At 35.2% G+C, this 18068-nt stretch overlaps 1 protein-coding gene across 1 annotated transcript; it reads right to left on the minus strand.

Annotated features, from left to right (window-relative positions):
* Window positions 1-8185: 8185 nt before the first annotated feature.
* Window positions 8186-9148, minus strand: LOC147579113 (olfactory receptor 9K2-like). Its single transcript, XM_086715114.1, has one exon. It carries the CDS (start codon window positions 9146-9148, stop codon window positions 8186-8188), a length of 963 nt encoding a protein of 320 aa, XP_086571240.1.
* Between the last annotated feature and the right edge of the window lie 8920 nt (window positions 9149-18068).

Raw genomic sequence — 18068 nt, forward strand, 5'->3', positions numbered from 1 at the left:
GCTGAAACACCTGGACACCCACAGGCAAAACTGTGAGCATAGACATAGACGTTACAACACTCACAAAAATTAACTCAAAGAAGTCATAAACTTAAGTGTAAAACACAAAATTACAAAACGCTTAGAAGATAACATGGGAGAAATCTAGATGACTTTGTGTTTGGTGATGTCTTTTTAGATATAAGACCGGGGCACAATCCATGAAAAGCATAATTGATAAGTTGAAATTCACTAAAATTAAAAACTTCTGCTCTGTGAAACACACGTTTAGCAATTAAGAAGAAAAGACATAGTCTCAGGGAAAATATGTAGAAAAGACATATTTAATAAACGTTATGCAAAAATGCAAGGAGCACTTAATACTCAAGTATAAGAAAACAAACAACCCTATTAAAAACTAGACACTGACCTTAACAGACACCGCTCAAGGAAGATATGCAGGTGGCAGGTAAACATATGAAAACGTGTTCTATACCATATACAATGAGGGAATGTCATGTAAAGCAACAATGGGATACCACTATGCACCTATCAGAATAACCAAAATGCAGAATACTGACATCAAATCATTGCATGTGGAGCGACAGGAACGCTTAAGCATCACTAGTGGGTAATGCAAAATAGTACAGCCACTTTGGAAGACAGTTTGGCAGTTTCTCACAAAACTAAACACACTATTACTGATCTATGATCTAGCAAGTATGTTGCTTGGTATTTATCCAAACAAGCTGAAAATTTAGGTCTGTACCAAAACTAGCACATGGGAGTTTACAGCAGGTTTATTCATAAGTGTCAAAATATGCAAGCAACCAAGATTTTCTTCAGTAAGTGACTAGATAAATAAACTATGGTATATTCAGGGAACAAAATATTATTTAGTGCAAAAAACAATGAACTATCAAGCTGCGAAAAGACCAGGAGGAAATTTAAATACTTATTACTGGTGAAAGAAGCCACTCTGAGAAGAATACCTATGTGTGGTCCAAATATGGCATTCTGAAAAAGACAAAACTATAGAGTGAGAAAGAAGATAAGTGGTTGCTAGGGCTGTGGGTTGGGGAAGGGATGAACACCAGAGCAGAAAAGATTTTTTAGGACAAAAGATTGTATGGTTCCATCATTATGGATACATGTTATTTATATTCGTCCAAACCCATATGATACCAAGGGTGAACCCTTAAGCAAACTGGATTTTTGAGGATAATAGGTGTCATTATAGGTTCATCAATTGTCATAAACATGCCAATCTGGTGGGGAATGTTGGCAATGGTAGAAGGTATGCATGTGTGGGGGCAGGAGATAGGTAAATCTCTCTACCTTAAACTTTTATAAAAAATTGAAGTCTTAATTAAAAAGAAACAAAAAGAAAGAACAGTAAACTACTACCACTACACTCTATTACAATGGCCAAAATAAAAACTACCGATGCCACCAAACGCTGGCAAGGATGCGGAGGAACAGTAATCCTCAGTCATTGCTATGGTGAATGCAAAATGGTACAGCTAATTTGGAATAAAGTTTTTCAATTTCATACAAAACTAAACATACTCTTACTCTTACTATACATACTCTTACTACACAATCCAGCAATTGTCCTCCATGATATTTACTCAAACAAGTTGAAAACTCTCATGTCCACACAAGATCCTGCACATGAATGTGTCTAGTGGCTTTATTCATAATTGCAAAAACATGGAAATAATGAAAATGTCCTTTGGCAGGTAAAGAATACTAAACTGTGATATATCTAGACAATAGAATAATATTCAGAGGTAAAAAGAAATGAGCTAAGGGACCCCTGGTTGGCCCATTCCGTTAAGCATACAACTCTTGATTTGCCTCAGGTCATGATCTCAGGGTCCTGGGATCAAACTGCCTCAGGCTCCATGATGGGTGGGAAGCCTGCTTAACATTCACTCTCTCTCCCTCTGCTCCTCCCCCATTCGTGCCCTCTCTCTCTCTCTCTCTCTCTCTCTCTCTCTCTCTCAAAAATAAAATAAATAAGGTAAAAAAAAAAGAAAAAAAGAAAAGAAACGAGCTAACTCTTTCAAGCTGTGAAAGGACATGTAAATGTGGCTGTAAATGCATGTTATCCAATGAAAGAAGCCAATCTGAAACGGTACATGCTGCATGATTCCCACTATACAACATCTTTCAGTCATTGTACCTTTAAACTCCAGAATGTGGTTTTGAAATAATTTTTGTATTTTTGTCATTTTTTTCTGTTTTGGTTTTTTTGACTATATTATTCAAATCTATTTGCTCTGAGAAACCCTTTGTGTCCCTTCCCAGAGGCACAAGCTTAGGTTTGTGCATACTCTTGGATGACAGTGGTTTTATTGAGGCTAGCTTCTGCTATGTCCTCCCATGATCATTTTGTTGAGTGATGTGCTTCTGCAGGTTTTCCACTGAGCACAGAGACTCCAGGAATTCTCCTCGTTCTACTGTTTTGAAAACATTGTGGGACACATATTTCTCCATTGTCTGATCCAATTGTTTTGCCCCCTCTGCAAGGATGGTCGTTAAGGCCAGTCTTAGAGGTTTGCACTAATTCCAGAAAGGGCTTCTTAGCTGTCTCCTTACCTGGTTCTCTCTAATAAACATCTAGTTGGAGTGGGTCTACACTTAGATTTTTGCTCTCATGGAGCTACCAGACTCCTCTTAATGTCTTATCACCAAATGTGCATTGTGTTTGAGAGTCACTTAAGCTAGAATGTTCCCACACTTTGTTCCAAATAAAGTCAGTTCACTTGAGGAGAGTTTGGAGCCTCTGTTATTACTGCCTGCCTTTCATTCCAGGTAAAACCTGTGCTCAACTGTTCTGGAACTGGAACAGGAGCATGGTTCAGTTCTCTCACAGTGACACCCTGGTTTATGAGCAGGTTTCTGCTGAGGTCAGTAACCTATGGTCTTCTAAGCTTATCTCTCCTGGCGAAAAACCTCTATCCTTTGAACTGACTCAGTTGAAGTTGAGCCCTATAATGCTTGGCCTATCATGCTTGGGGTAGACCTTCTATCTTATGAATAGATGCTGGGTAGAGGTAGAGATCTCTAGACCTTTTAGCTACTATTGCCTTGAGTGGAGCTTCTGCAGCATGGAGCTGGAAGGGGTAAGAAATGTTTTCAGATTGCCACTCTCAAGGTGATAGAGTAGCCCTTGACTGGGATCTAGGGGAAGAGGAGTCTGTACTTGCCTGTGTGCTTCCTATCATGCTGGGCTGGGAGAGGGGGGAGACAGAGTAGGCCCTGGTTCAAATACATGTCATGTGAATGTTCATATTGGCTTTATTCACAATATCTAATCAATTGCCCATCAATTTAAGAGTGCATAAACAAAATTTGGTGTATACATGCAACTAAAGATGGAATGCTACTGACCAATAAAAAGAGTGAATTACTTCTACACATGACAAAAGGAATAAATTCAAATTCATTTCACTCACTTAAAGAAGCCTTCCAGGAAAGAGTGCATATGACATGCAGGTTAAATAGGTAGATAAATAGATGGATGTGCAAAAAAAAAAACAAACAAACAAACAAACAAACCAAATCAGATCACTGGTTATCTGGGATTGGGATTGGAAGGAGGCATAACTTAAATAGGGGCATGATAAATCTTTCTGAGGTGATAGAAAACTTCTGTATCTTGGGGTTCCTGGATGGTCCAATAGGAAGAGCAGGTGATTCTTGATCTCAGGGTCATCAGTTCAAACCCCATGTTCTGTGTAGATATTACTTAAGTAAAGGTTTATAAACTTTAAAATAAAAGTTAGGGATCTTAGTCTGGTGAGGGTTTCACTGATGTATAAAACTGCCAAAACTCAGAATTGTATACTCTGATGGAATACAGTTTATTTTATACCAACTGTCTCAATACAGTGGTTGAAGAAAGAATTGGTCAGATCTTGTATTTTAGGTTGAAGGAGTTACATTTTAGAGCAATGACTCAGAGATGTTGCTCGCTCTCTCTTTCTCTCTCTCTCTTTCTCTCTTTCTCTTTCTCTCTCTTTGGGGGGGGGGGGGTGGATTGAAGTTTTAATTTTGGCCAAAAGCAGGAAACTACTGAACACAGAAGATGTTTATTATATAAAAAATCTCAGTGATAAAAGTAGGCTCAAACCTTTTACTATAATTGTTAGCATAGCAGGTGTGGAGTGAGGATTCACTACCATCAACACTATCATTTATATTAAGAAAACTTTACTAGTTATTGACAGACTGTCGGGTATAATTATACATTTAATGGGAAGTCATCAGATGAGTTTGAAGACGTGCCTTATGTACATAAAGATTTAAACAAGAGGGTGGGTGAAATAGGTGAAAGGGATTAAGAGTACACTTATCATGGGGCGCCTGGGTGGCTCAGTCCGGTGAGAGTCCGACTTCAGCTCAGGTCATGGTCTTGCAGTTTGTGAATTCGAGCCCCGCATCGGGCTCTGTGTTAACAAACAGCTCAGAGCCTGGAGCCTGCTTCAGATTCTGTATCTCTCTCTCTCTCTCCCCCTCCCCTGCTCATGCTCCACCTCTCTCTGTCTCTCAAAAATAAATAAATGTTAAAAAAATAAATAAATAAAATTTAAAAGAGTACACTTATCATGATGAGCACTGATAAGGATGTATGGAAGTGTTGAATCACTCTGTTGTACACCTGAAACTAATATAACACTGTATGTTAACTTTAATGGAATTAAAATAAAAACCTTAATAAAAAATCATGTAATCCAAAAATTAAAATATTAGCTATAAATATTAAAATGATTTTGTACATGACTTGTGCTACAACTTTGATTTGTTTATAAGTGGTCCTATAATGCATATATCATATTCAAAGAATTACATATACATATATGTTTGTTTGTACATTTATGTATCTATTTTGATTCATTTACTAGTTACTAGTTACTAGCATACTAGTTACTATTATTATCATTATTATTCAATATATCCCTGCTTTAAGAACTTAACACTGTACAGCACATGCATCCTCCTTGAATCCAAAGAAAAAGGAGAAGAGTAATTTCCTAACAGAAGAGAGAACAGAATATAAGAATGCAATTCTTATAGCAACACAGACATTTCTTGACATCAGGAAAAGGGAAAAGGTCAGAATTAAAAAATTATTGTACATACCTTGTCACGGTGAGGTCTGTTAGCTTCTGCATCAACCTGAGGATTTTCTTCTGAGTCAGCTGCATGACATTGGGCGTATATTGTTCTAGGTTCAGTTTTACATCCAGTGATCTTTCTTGGTGTTCGTCTTGTGTGTGTGTGTGTGTGTGTGTGTGTGTGTGTCTGGGTGAGAGAAAGAGACAGAGACAAAGGCAGAGACAGAGATGGAGACAGAGGGACGGAGACAGAGAGACCACGGTAATGTTTGTACATATGTGCGTGTGAGTCCGATGGTGGTTGTGGGGTGCAGCATATGGTGAGTATAAAGGAACATTGTTCTCCTAACAGTCAACCCTATTGTTAGGTTCTTTTTCTCAGTTTGGTAAAGCATTACTCATTTCCAATAGATGATGATTCAAAGGATGAGGAGCCTCTTTCTTTGTAGGCTCATTCCATTATAGGACCTGAATGTTGTCACGAGTGATTCTGCACTTTACTCATGGGGAAGGGTTAGTAAAATGTGCCTCTCTCATCCTAAACATCTTTCTTCCTCATCTCAGGAAAGAGACAAGACACCATCTTTTTAAAAAAAATTTTTTTAATGTTTAATTATTATTGAGAGACAGAGAGAGACAGGGCATGAGCTTGGGAGGGGCAGAGAGAGGGGGAGACACAGAATCTGAAAGAGGTTCCAGGCTCTCAGCTGTTAGCACAGAGCCCAACGCGGGGCTCGAACTCACAAACCCAGCGAGATCATGACCTGAGCCGAAGTCAGACGCTTAACCAACTGAGCCACCCAGGCACCCCGAGACAAGACACCATCTTAGCACAGTGACCATTTATCTAAAAATCTTCATCAAGGTTTTCTACCTAGTAAGACCTCTATTTTCCCTAGTAATCTGCATTTTTTTTAAATCTGGGTGTAAGAGATGCATATGTTAAATTATAAAGAGGATACCTAGAGAAAGACATGGGCAAAGGGATGACTAGATACAGCATTTGATGATTAGATTCTATTTTGCATTTAATTGGGGGATGGGCTAGATGGGTAATGGGCATTAAGGAGGGCACATGTGATGAGCACTGGGTGTTGTATGTAAATGATGAGTCACTGAATTCTACTCCTGAAACCAATATTGCCTTATGTGTTGGCTAGCTAAAATGTACATTACAAAAAAACACTAATTAGAAAAAAATAATTGGGGCTTCTGTTGCCTTTTTGGTCATTTTACAGTCTTTTCCTTTAATTTTCTACAGAGAGAAAGGTAAAGACTGAAATAACTAGTAAACTTTTCTCAATCTCTGTGTAAGGAAATGAAAGCAGATACACTTGGAGAGCTGGGGACACTTCATGGCACAGAGTAAAGAGAAAGAGGCAGAGAAAGTTAGTGTCTTCCTCTCTCAGACGTAACATGAATAGCGTTGAGAGCAGGAGGAAAAGACAAATCTGATGTGGATTTAACAAACATATGAAATTTACATAATTCAATCATTCAAGTGACTCTATGGTGGAGATTCTCTTATACACCCCATTTTTCAGGAGGAAATAACAATGTGGAGATACTATGTAACTTACCTGAAGCTGCAGGAGGCAAAAAGAATTTGAAAGCTCTGTCTGACACCTGAGCTTATTTTCTTAACTCTTCCCGATGAACTATTCTTACCCTTATATTTCCTTCCTCATTATGAGGTAGCATTTCTCCAGCACAGATGCTCAAACATTAGAGTCATTATTCACTTCTAGGTTATTCTCATGTGACCAACCAGCAATCAGTATCCAGCTTACTTTACCTTCCATTCTAAAGGTCATCTTTCTTCACTGTCCCTAATAAGACTCCCTCCATTAGAGCCACCATAACCTCTTGGATGACCACACACTTTCTGGGATTACCGTCTTCTCCCAAAGAGCACTTACCTTCCTCAAAGCTACCACTATGATTTTCGTACAATGACAATTTCAATACAATACTGTCTTTCTAAAATTCCCCAGTGCTTACCCCCGTCTACAGAATAAAGGTCAACTTTCTTGGCCTGACATATAGGTCTGTATGATTTCCATGAATTTCCCTTTAAGTCTCATGCTTCACTCTTTGTCTTGTGTGTTACAAATCACTTATAAACCACATGAAGTTCACCATCAAGTTATTTTCTCCATGTGCACAGAAAGCTATTTATTTCACTTGGCTTAATGCTATTTGCTTTAAAATGTGCTTAGGAAGTGTTCTTTGACCATAGAACCACTCACCTTTAGAGACTACACTTTCTTTGTATTTTCCATAAATGTCTTTTTCACTGGACTAACATATGGCAGTTTAGTTCTCTATAGCTATTTTCCCTTGATTTGATGGCGAGCTAGGACTGAAATTATTCATACATAGGAAACTTCATAGGACAAGAAGGCATCAAAATTCAATAATTATCAATGTGATGAATTAACTCTTACTAGGCCATATATAACAAAAAAATGAATTGTCTTTATTTTTGGTTCAGTTTCATTACAGTTGTCTTGTGAAAGGGAGGATTTGCAAGAATAATTACTCTAAGTCAGAAAAACCATCTAATAAGTGTGTCAATCATTCAGCCCCTACACAATGGAGAGTGGCTCATATGTCACCTTCAGGGCCCTGTACACTCTACAGAGTATCTGTTTCTCTCACTCAGCACTCGGAAAGGTTTTTTTTTTTTTTTTCAGTAAATCTGATATTTTGATCTGTCTTATTATATCAGATTTTGTTACACCTACTGATTATATACACTATATAACATTTGTTACTGACTCAAGATAGACAATACATCCCAACATCATCCTTAGAGAGCCAGCAGCAAACTTGGAATATATTTTCCTTAAAATCAAATTACATGGCAATCATTGTCTTTACTCAAATGAAGATGAAGTATGGAGAAAGCCATTCCATCCCAAAATCAACAGCTAGGCAAAATATAGACCAAATGTATTCTTCAGCTATAAGTACAAGGGATTTAAATAAATAAACTTTCTACTTAAATATTTCAAAATCATTGGTGCATTCTTTGTGTCAATGCCTCCCTAGACTGTCATAATACCCATGTCTTTCAGTTATGTCACTGTTAAGATAGAATTAAATAAAAGTATTTTTTTCCCTAGAATCTTTCTCAAAGCTTCTTTGACATCTTTGTTTCTCAGGGAGTAAATCAAAGGATTCAGCATGGGAGTGACTAGGGTGTAACATAACGAGGCCACTTTACTCAGCTCAGGAAATCTATCAGGGATGAAATACATAAAAATCACAGCACCGTACAACACACTCACGACTCCCAGGTGTGAACTGCAAGTGGAGAAGGCTTTCTTACGTCCCTCAGAGGATCTTATCTTTAAAACCGTGGACACAATATACATATAGGACACAATAATGACAATTATGGTAGGCAAAATAATAATGCTGCATAAGAAAAAAGAAACCACCTTAAGAAAGTAGATATCAGAACAAGAAATCCTTTGAAGTGGACGGTAATCACAGTAAAAGTGGTCGATGGCTCGGGAAGCACAAAAGGACAAAGTAAATGTCACGCTGGTCAAAAGAATTGAGCTAAAGCAGCCACAAATATAGGAACCAGCCACCAACTGCGTGCAGAGATGTGCTGTCATCTGGACAGAGTAGAGGAGTGGGTTGCAGATGGCAATGAAGCGGTCATAGGCCATGGCTGCCAGGAGAAATCCCTCTGCCACGATGAAGAGGGCAAAGAGAAAGAGCTGGGTCACACAACCTGCAAAGGAGATGGATTTGCTCTCAGACCAGAAGTTGATCATGGCTTTGGGTGCAATAACAGACGAATAGAAGAGATCAATGAAGGACAGGTTGCCTAGGAAGAAATACATCGGTGTGTTCAGCCGGGGATCAGTCATAATAATGGTCATCATCCCAACATTCCCTAGAAGGATCATGGCATACACAAACAGAAAGATCAGGAAGAGGAGAATGTGGAGCTCAGAGCGGACCCTGAAGCCTACAAGGATGAAGTCAGTCACTTCCGAGTGATTGTTTGTTCCCCTGTCACTCATGGCAGCAACCTGCTGAAAGGCACAAGGAAGAACAAACAAATGAAATCTGGGCTTTGTTTCTAGTAACACAAACACTTTCTTAAGTGTAGACTAAATTAGTTATATCTTAATTAAATATTGCATATAAAACCATGTTAACGTCATAAGGAACCAGGAATTTGAACTATATAATACTAAGTCCATAAGACTGTTATTCTATTAAGCAGTGAAAGAAGTTAAAGGTTATTATATTTTAGATCATAATTTTGCTGAGTATTTACCAAGGAAGTAATTTAATATATTGTCCAATGTTCGTCACGTTTTGAGTTTCTATTCCCAATGTATTTATCGTTAAATAATTATCTTTACCTAAAATAAGAATATAATCTAAAATACAAAGAATACATATAATCTGTATGATAGTGCCATAGCCATCATGATTGCCTATCAGTGTCTGAATTATTAAAAACAGTAACAAACATATTTAGAAATATTTTTGCCTTCTTTTACCTCTATCTATTTGAATTCCATTATTACTGTGCCAACTCTGAAAACAGAATAAAAAATGATTAGTTATCGGTATGTTAAAATTAATAACATCAAAGCAATCAGTAAGCCTAGATAGCATTTCTAAAGCTCTTTCCAAATCTCAGGTCAAGGATATTCTTCCCAAATAAATGCATTTTATTGCCTCATTGTATATATTTTATTTCCATTAGTAGTTCTGTGATTTCATATATTACATATTAGCCATTTTCTTTGAAGCAGAGAAAGAAGCTGATAAACATTCCAATCTTCACATGACAATGAATAACTTTTTATCAAAGCTGCATCAATTCAAGGGCTCTCACTCTTCAGTCAGGGCCAACAGCCTTAAGGAATATATATATGAAGGAGAGTTCCTTTCTTGTATTCTATTATGCCTTATATATCTTAATATAAGGACAATGGGATAACTGTGGATATTTGAGGACCATAACAGCCTTGGGTCTCCAGAGTCCATGATCACTCAGTAAAATATCAATAGTACTTACTTTACTTCTGATACCTTTCTTCAGGAGTTTTCCACATTGAGGTTTTGCTCATCCTCTGTGATGGATTCCATTGGGAGAGGAGCAATCATAAAGTCAATTATGGGGACAGAAGTGCAGGCTCAAGGGCTGTTGTCCATGAGGACTGCAGTAACCTCAGACATAAGCAAATAATCTAATAATAGCCCAAACATAAGGAGCTTTCCTTCTCTGGTGGCGTGTATCCTTTGAGGGCTTTCTCTGGACTTTATTTTCTTCATTGATAAGGAAAAATGTTCTGATAATTATCCTAGCATACTTACTGATAAGCATAAGGAAACAGATTTAAATGTTTGTGATATATAAGTTTAAAACAAATGAATATATTAAATTATCATAAGTTATATTTGCTATGCTTTAAAAAAAGGTAGAAATTAACTCCACATAATGATTTACCTGTATTTCCTGATGTCAATGTATTTCATGATATGACAAATGCCCTCGAAGTCACAAAATCAGATAAAGTTTTGCTAATCTAAGCTTTCTTATGTGTAAATACTAAATAGTTTGAAAATATAGTGGAAGGAATGATAATATTAAAAAATATATTTTTTAAATTCTTAGTAAGTATATGTATAAAAGATCATGATCTGTATTTAAAAATCCTTAATAATCATATGTGACTAAAGAGTACAATAAAACCAGAGACATAATACTCTATTTAATGTAACTAATATTGTTTGGATGCCATTTTCACTGAATATTTCTGTAAGTTAATTATAATTCTATTTTTAGAAAAATCTCTTTTTTATTTAAAAATTATTTCTAGATTGCCACGTAGTATTGGTTTAAAAATGGAATACTACGTGGCAATCTAGAAAGAATTTTTAAATAAAAAAGAGATTTTCTAAAAATAGAATTATAATTAACTTACAGAAATATTCAGTGAAAATGGCATCCAAACAATATTAGTTACATTAAATAGAGTATTATGTCTCTGGTTTTATTGTACTCTTTAGTCACATATGATTATTAAGGATTTTTAAATACAGATCATGATCTTTTATACATATTCTTACTAAGAATTTAAAAAATATTTTTTTTAATATTATCATTCCTTCCACTATATTTTCAAACTATTTAGTATTTACACATAAGAAAGCTTAGAGAAAAATGAAATATGGCCTTTTGTAGCAACGTGGATGGAACTGGAGAGTGTGATGCTAAGTGAAATAAGCCATACAGAGAAAGACAGATACCATATGGTTTCACCCTTATGTGGATCCTGAGAAACTTAACAGGAACCCATGGGGGAGGGGAAGGAAAAAAAAAAAAAAAGAGGTTAGAGTGGGAGAGAGCCAAAGCATAAGAGACTGTTGAGAACTGAGAACAAACTAAGGGTTGATGGGGGGTGGGAGGGAGGAGAGGGTGGGTGATGGGTATTGAGGAGGGCACCTTTTGGGATGAGCACTGGGTGTTGTATGGAAACCAATTTGACAATAAATTTCATATATAAATAAAAAAATAAATAAAAAAAATAAAAATTATTTCTAGAATTATCTGGAACTTTTTTAGTGTGTAGATAGCAAAACATATGGGCCCAGAGCTCTTCCATATTATAACGTTGTATTAGTAGAAGTTTTGTAAGTGTAGGAGAAGTAAACAGTTTATTTTGAACAGGAAATGATTAATTAAGGTGAATTGAGGCCTGTGAAACTTGGAAAGACTGGAGGAACTTCTGGGTGACACTCTTATAATGACCCTAAGAGCACAGAGTAAAATTCACAAAGATAGGCTACCATTAGAGATACAATTTTAAAAATGCATAACCTTAACTGTGGTCCAGGGACCAGATAAATGAAAGCAAAAAGATGTCACTGCTTCCTCATCCATTAAAATAGCTTCACTAGGAAGTTGGGGTCTCAATACTGCTGTGGAAAATAGCCCACATGTATTCACAACCTTTCTAAGATGAAATTTCCCTGGTAGAAAATGTCAAAAGGACCAGAAAGTTGATCCTCAGCTCACTTTGCCCTTTAGAATTCTGAGTGTGTGTGGACCTCATCGATAGAACAAAATCTGTGCCAAGAACTATAGTAACAGGAGATATTTGAACTCTCCAATATCTCCAACTAGAAAGCACACAGGGTAGAGTTTGACTATCTAATCTATAAAATGTACAAGCATCCAATTCCTTAAACTTCCTACAATGGCATTAGCAATAAAAACATGCTAGTGCTCAAAATACATAAGAACACTTACTGTCATTCACTATTGTGATGGGACATAAAGAAACTCACCACAGATTCAACGACTGAAATCATACAGGGTATGTTCTTTGATGATGCTCAGGTTAATATAGAAATAAATACTAATTAGGTAATTAGCTAAAACTCAATGGATCAAAAAGAAATCAAATTAAGTTTTGACTTTGAACTAAATAGTGCAGTTTGCTATGTCTAAACTTCTGCAATACAGGAAAAGAAGTATTTAAAGAGATATATGAAAAACACTGTAAGTAGATACTATAAGCAAGAAAAGCAGGAACAACTAGATTAATCTTCTATTTTAACACAGTGAAATAGAAAACAAGTCAAAACAAAAAAAATGAAAGTAAATAATGCAGATAAAAATTCATGAAATAGAAAAAATAAGGATAATATAGGATATTCACATGGCTTAACATTTTTTTCTACTGGCTATTTTTGTATGTTTTATTAAGTTTTTAATTTTAATTTTGGTATAGTGAACATACATGTCATATTAGTCACAGGTGTATAATATGGTGATTCTTCAATTGTATACTTTATTCAGTGCTTATCATGATAAGTGTACTCTTTAATCCCCTTCTTTTATTTCCCCCATCTCCCCAGTCACCTCTCCTCCTCCCGTCTGGTAACCATCAGTTTGTTCTCTATGGTTAAGAGTTGATTTCTTTGTTTCTCTCTCTCTGTGTCTCTGTCTCCTTTTTCCTTTGCTATTTAGTTTTGTTCCTTAAATTCCACATATAAGTGAAATCATATGGTATTTGTCTTTCTCTAAGTTATCTCGCTTAACATTATATTCTCTAGCTCCATCTATGTCATTGCAAATGGCAAGATTTCATTCTTTTTTATGGCTGGATAATATTCCATTGTATATTTAGACCACATATTCTCTTCCATTCATTTATCAATGGACACGTGGGCCACTTCCATAATTTGGCTATTGGCAATAATGCTGCAATAGACAGGGGTGTGTGTATCCCTTTGAATCAGTGTTTTTGTATTTTTTGGGTAAATACCCAGTAGTGTGCGTGCCAGATCACAGGGTAGTTCTGTTTTTAACTTTTTGAGGAAACTCCATACCGTTTTCCATAGTGGCTGCACCAGTTTGCATTCCCACCAACAGTGCATGAAGTTTCCTTCATGGAGAACTGCATCCTCACCCGCACTTGTTTCTTGTTTTTGATTTTAGCCATTCTGACAGGTGTGAGATGATCACATGGCTTAACATTGATTCTCAGAAAGACCAGTAAGATGTATAAAACCCTAACCAATATAACAATGGAAAAACAGCAACATCAAATCACAAGTATCAGGAATGAAAAGGGGATAGCACTATAGACAGGTACTCCTGATATTTAAAATATATACACAGTTCATCCCTGAACAACATGGACTTGAACTGCATGGGTCCACTTCAACACAGATCTTTTTGAATAAATACAATACAGTGCTGTAAATGTATTGTCCTTTCCTTATGATTTTCTTAATAACATTTTCTCTTCTCTAGCTTACTTAATTGTAAAAAAACAGCATAAAATACATATAGCACACAAAATATATGTTAGTCAACTGTTTATGTTATCAGTAAGTCTTCTGGTTGTCAGTAAGATATTAGCAGTTTCAACTTTAGGGAGTCAAGAATTATATGCAGATTTCTGGCTACATGGGAGTTCTATGTTCCCAACCTCTGCTCAGGGATTCAACTGTATAATAAACAATATTTTTACCAAAAATTAACTTTTTTAAATAAAAAAATTTAAATAGATCAAATGATGTATAAAGGAGAAACATAAATTTTAAAATATTTACTAAAGAAATTAAATTTTTATTAATAATCGTCAAGTGAAAAATGACTCTTTTGTAACTGGCTTCACTATTTACTATTAATGTTTAAGAGAAGGAGGGGAAAGTGGGTGATGGGCATTGAGGAGGGCACCTGTTGGGATAAGCACTAGGTGTTGTATGGAAACCAATTTGACAATAAATTTCATATTAAATATATTTTTAAAATAAAAAATAAAAAAATAAATAAAAGAAACAAGACCATTCTTACAAACCCAAGAGTGATCATAAAGGCAATATTTCCAACCTATATTTATGAGTCTGTCTTGAGTCTTATATAGAAACTAATATAAATATTATAGGTAAGTCAGTCTCATAAATTTCACTTCAAAAGTTTTAAACAGAATATAAACAAATAAAATATGTCAATATATAAAGAATAGTAAACTCTCACTGAAATGTGTGCTTACACTACAAATGTAAATGTCATTTAATGTTTAAAAATAATGAATTTAAGATGTTTCCACATCTAGTCATGTAAGAACCATTCCCACAAGATTTGCCTTCTGGGACAAAAAACTAAATTCTGGAAAAAAACATATGAGCAACTATTTTCAGAGATTGTACAATAAGCAGTGAATTACTATAATTCCTGACAAAGAGGAAACAAATCAGGAGGGAAAGATTTTAAACTTGAATACATAACAATAGAAACAAACCAAATTTAAGATTGAGTTAAAAAGGAGGGGGGTCTGGGTGGCTTAGTCAGTTGACATCACTGGAGAAACAGTTGGGAAAATCACAGCTTATGGACACAGGCCTAAAATATTGAGGTATAACCATAATATTACAGACCACTACCCCTTTCCACAACTACCACCACACAATTTATAACATAATACAGTGTATTATAGCTGTAGAGCCCTTTTCTCTCTGAGAAAGAATACTTATAAGAGTTCAGAGTCAAGAGACAAGACAAAAGCAAAGACGTTAGAAGATACTACTTTTCCAGAGGTACCTGGAGCTTCAGCAACACAGCAAATATTAAACACATCCTAAAAAGATTATCCTAGCAAGATTTTCATAAACCTTCACACTAATGGCCTATTTACATCAGTTTCTATTGTCTAATACAAGGTGTTCTGCTTTCAACAACAAAAAAATTACTATGTGTAACAAAAGGAAGAAAAAACCCAAAGCAAGCAACAGAATCAGATGGTGGACATATCTAACAGGGAACTGAAAATAATGATGATTAATACAGTAAGGGCTCTAAAGGAAAAAGTAGCATGCAATAACAGATGACTAATATAAGCGGACAAAGAGAAAATGTAAGAAAGAATCAAAATAAATGCTAGATATCAAAAACATTGTAACTGAAATGAAGAATGCCTTTGATAGGCACACTAGTAGACTGAACAAGTTAGAGGAAGGAATCAGTGATTCCTGAAGACTGCTCAATAGAAACTTACCAAGCTTAAATGCAAAGAAAAAAAGAGAAAAACTTAACAGAGCATGGTATCCAAGAATTATGTGACAATCTGAAAAAGTGTAACAAATACTTAATTGGAATACTGGGAGGAGAAAAGGGAAATGAGAAAAAGGAACATCTGAAGAAATAATGGCAGTGGAACTTTTCAAATTAATGACAGACCAAAACACAGATATAGAAGATTAGAGAACATCAAACAGGATACATACCTAAAAAATCACAACTATCCATATTCAAAATACAGAAAAAAAAGAAACCTTGAAATAATCCAGATGGAGAAAAATCACAGCCATCTTGGGAAGAGGATTTTTGTTTATTTATTTTTTTGTACGGTGGGGGGGGGGGGCTGGGAATAAGGAAATTCACAGCTATTTTTCTATTCCCATAAGTTTTGATGTGTTAAATAATCAGAATGATGTTTTACTACATAATCATGCATCTTCAACAGATTCATCCACACTTTTATTTTATTTTTTTTTAAGTGGGGGGAGCAGAGGGGTAGAGGGAGGAAGGGAGGGAGAGAGAGAGAGAGAGAGAGAGAGAGAGAGAATCCTAAGCAGGTTCCATGCTCAACATGAAGCCTGACGCCAGGCTTGATCCCACAACCCTGCAACCACAACCTGAGCCAAACCAAGAATCTGACGCTCAACCTACTGAGCCACCCAAGCGACCCTATACATCCACACTTTTAAAAGAAAATGTAAAAGGAGTCCATTTTGTGTGGTGAGCAGTGGTGGTGGCTCATGGGATTTTGATATATATGACACACACATACAAAGCTCTTTTGGGAAAAATGTTGGGCATACACCTTGTGGATAAGTCCATTTTTTTTTTGATTCCTTTAAATTCAGATGATCAAACAGGCAGAAGGCATTGTAGAATAAGTCACACACAAAAGTAGTAATGGGAACTGTATACAACACATTGCCTTACAAGTGTAGTGAGCTGTTTCAAAAAATAAATAAATAAATAAAATATAGAACAATGGCAACACCAAATGCTGGTGAGAATATGAAGCAACAGTAATTCTCATTCATTGCTGGTAGAAATACGAAATGGGACAGCCACTTTGAAAGAAAATTTGGCAATTTCTTACAAAATTAAATACTCTTATAATATGGTCAGCAAAGGAGTCAACCCAAAGGAGTTGAAAATTTAGGTCTACACAATGTCTGCCCACAGATGTTTATAGCAGCTATATTCACAATTGTTAAAATTTAGGAAACTACGAAGATGTCCTTCAGCAAGTCTATAGATAAATCAACTTTGGTACATCTAGACAATAAAACATTATTAGGAATATTGGAGGACAGGAAGAAAAAATTTAAGAAGGAACAGATAAAAATGGAAGAAAAAAGAAAATATACGGAAAATAACTATCATCCAACACACTCAAAAAATAAAGAAAAAATGGGGGAGGAAAGAAAGAGAGAAAAGAAAGGAGAATAAGAGAAAATAAATTTTAAAAGAAAACAAACAAGAAACAGAGGAAAATAAAGGAAAAGCTACTTCCAAAAAATCACGAATCCAGAAGAAAGTTTGAAAGATTGCTGGCAAGTTTGATATCTTAAACACACACACATGCACACACAAGGTTAACTTAAAAAATAAAAATAAAACTGTTCAATAAAGAGCAATCTAATCATGGTAATAATACTAAAAAGTCTTTACTTTTAAAAAATGTAAAGCTTGATTATAAAAGAAAGTTATAGAAAGATATCAACTAAAATAGAATCACAAGTCAGATGAATAAAAGTCCAAAAATTCTGACATTGCATCATTTCAAATCTGTGATTAACAGAATACACATAAAGAAGTTTCCCCCAAACTCAGAATGTTTTTAAATGGCAGGAAATAATTTAATAGATGAGGACAAAAAATAATGGAGAGTTTAAAATGTGGAAGCGTTGTATACCACAGTTAGAGAAAATAAGCAATGGAAAGGAAGAAAAAACACAGATAACTACTGAGAAGAATAAAGTCAATAAGCAAAATATAATTATAAAAACAGATAATAGATTATGGGTATATAATAGAAAAATGATAAATAGATGACAGATAAATAGGCAAAGATATACATAGAAAAATCTTATGTTAAACTATGATGAAAAATATGCAATAGTTATTAAAAACAAAAAACTAAAGACAAAAATCAGATTGAATTAAAAAAGGTAATTAAAATGAACTATCAATAACCTATCCAGTTTAAATATAAAAAGCATTACCTTATAAATAGCAAACATGACTTACTGTGTTACATTAACAAAACCATGAAACTCTTCAAGAAAATTTCTGAGTAAGTATATTAATGAAGGATGATTAACATGATTCTATAGTTAAATAAACACATTTATTATTTATTTATTTATTTGACAAATATAATTGAGCAC

Source organism: Puma concolor, chromosome B4 (assembly GCF_028749965.1).
Source record: "Puma concolor isolate L17-30 chromosome B4, mPumCon1.1.hap2, whole genome shotgun sequence".
Classification (NCBI taxonomy): Eukaryota; Metazoa; Chordata; class Mammalia; order Carnivora; family Felidae; genus Puma; species Puma concolor.

Excerpts from the sequence above, each read along its gene's own strand:
- LOC147579113 (XM_086715114.1), bottom strand. The coding sequence starts at position 9,148 with ATGAGTGACAGGGGAACAAACAATCACTCGGAAGTGACTGACTTCATC.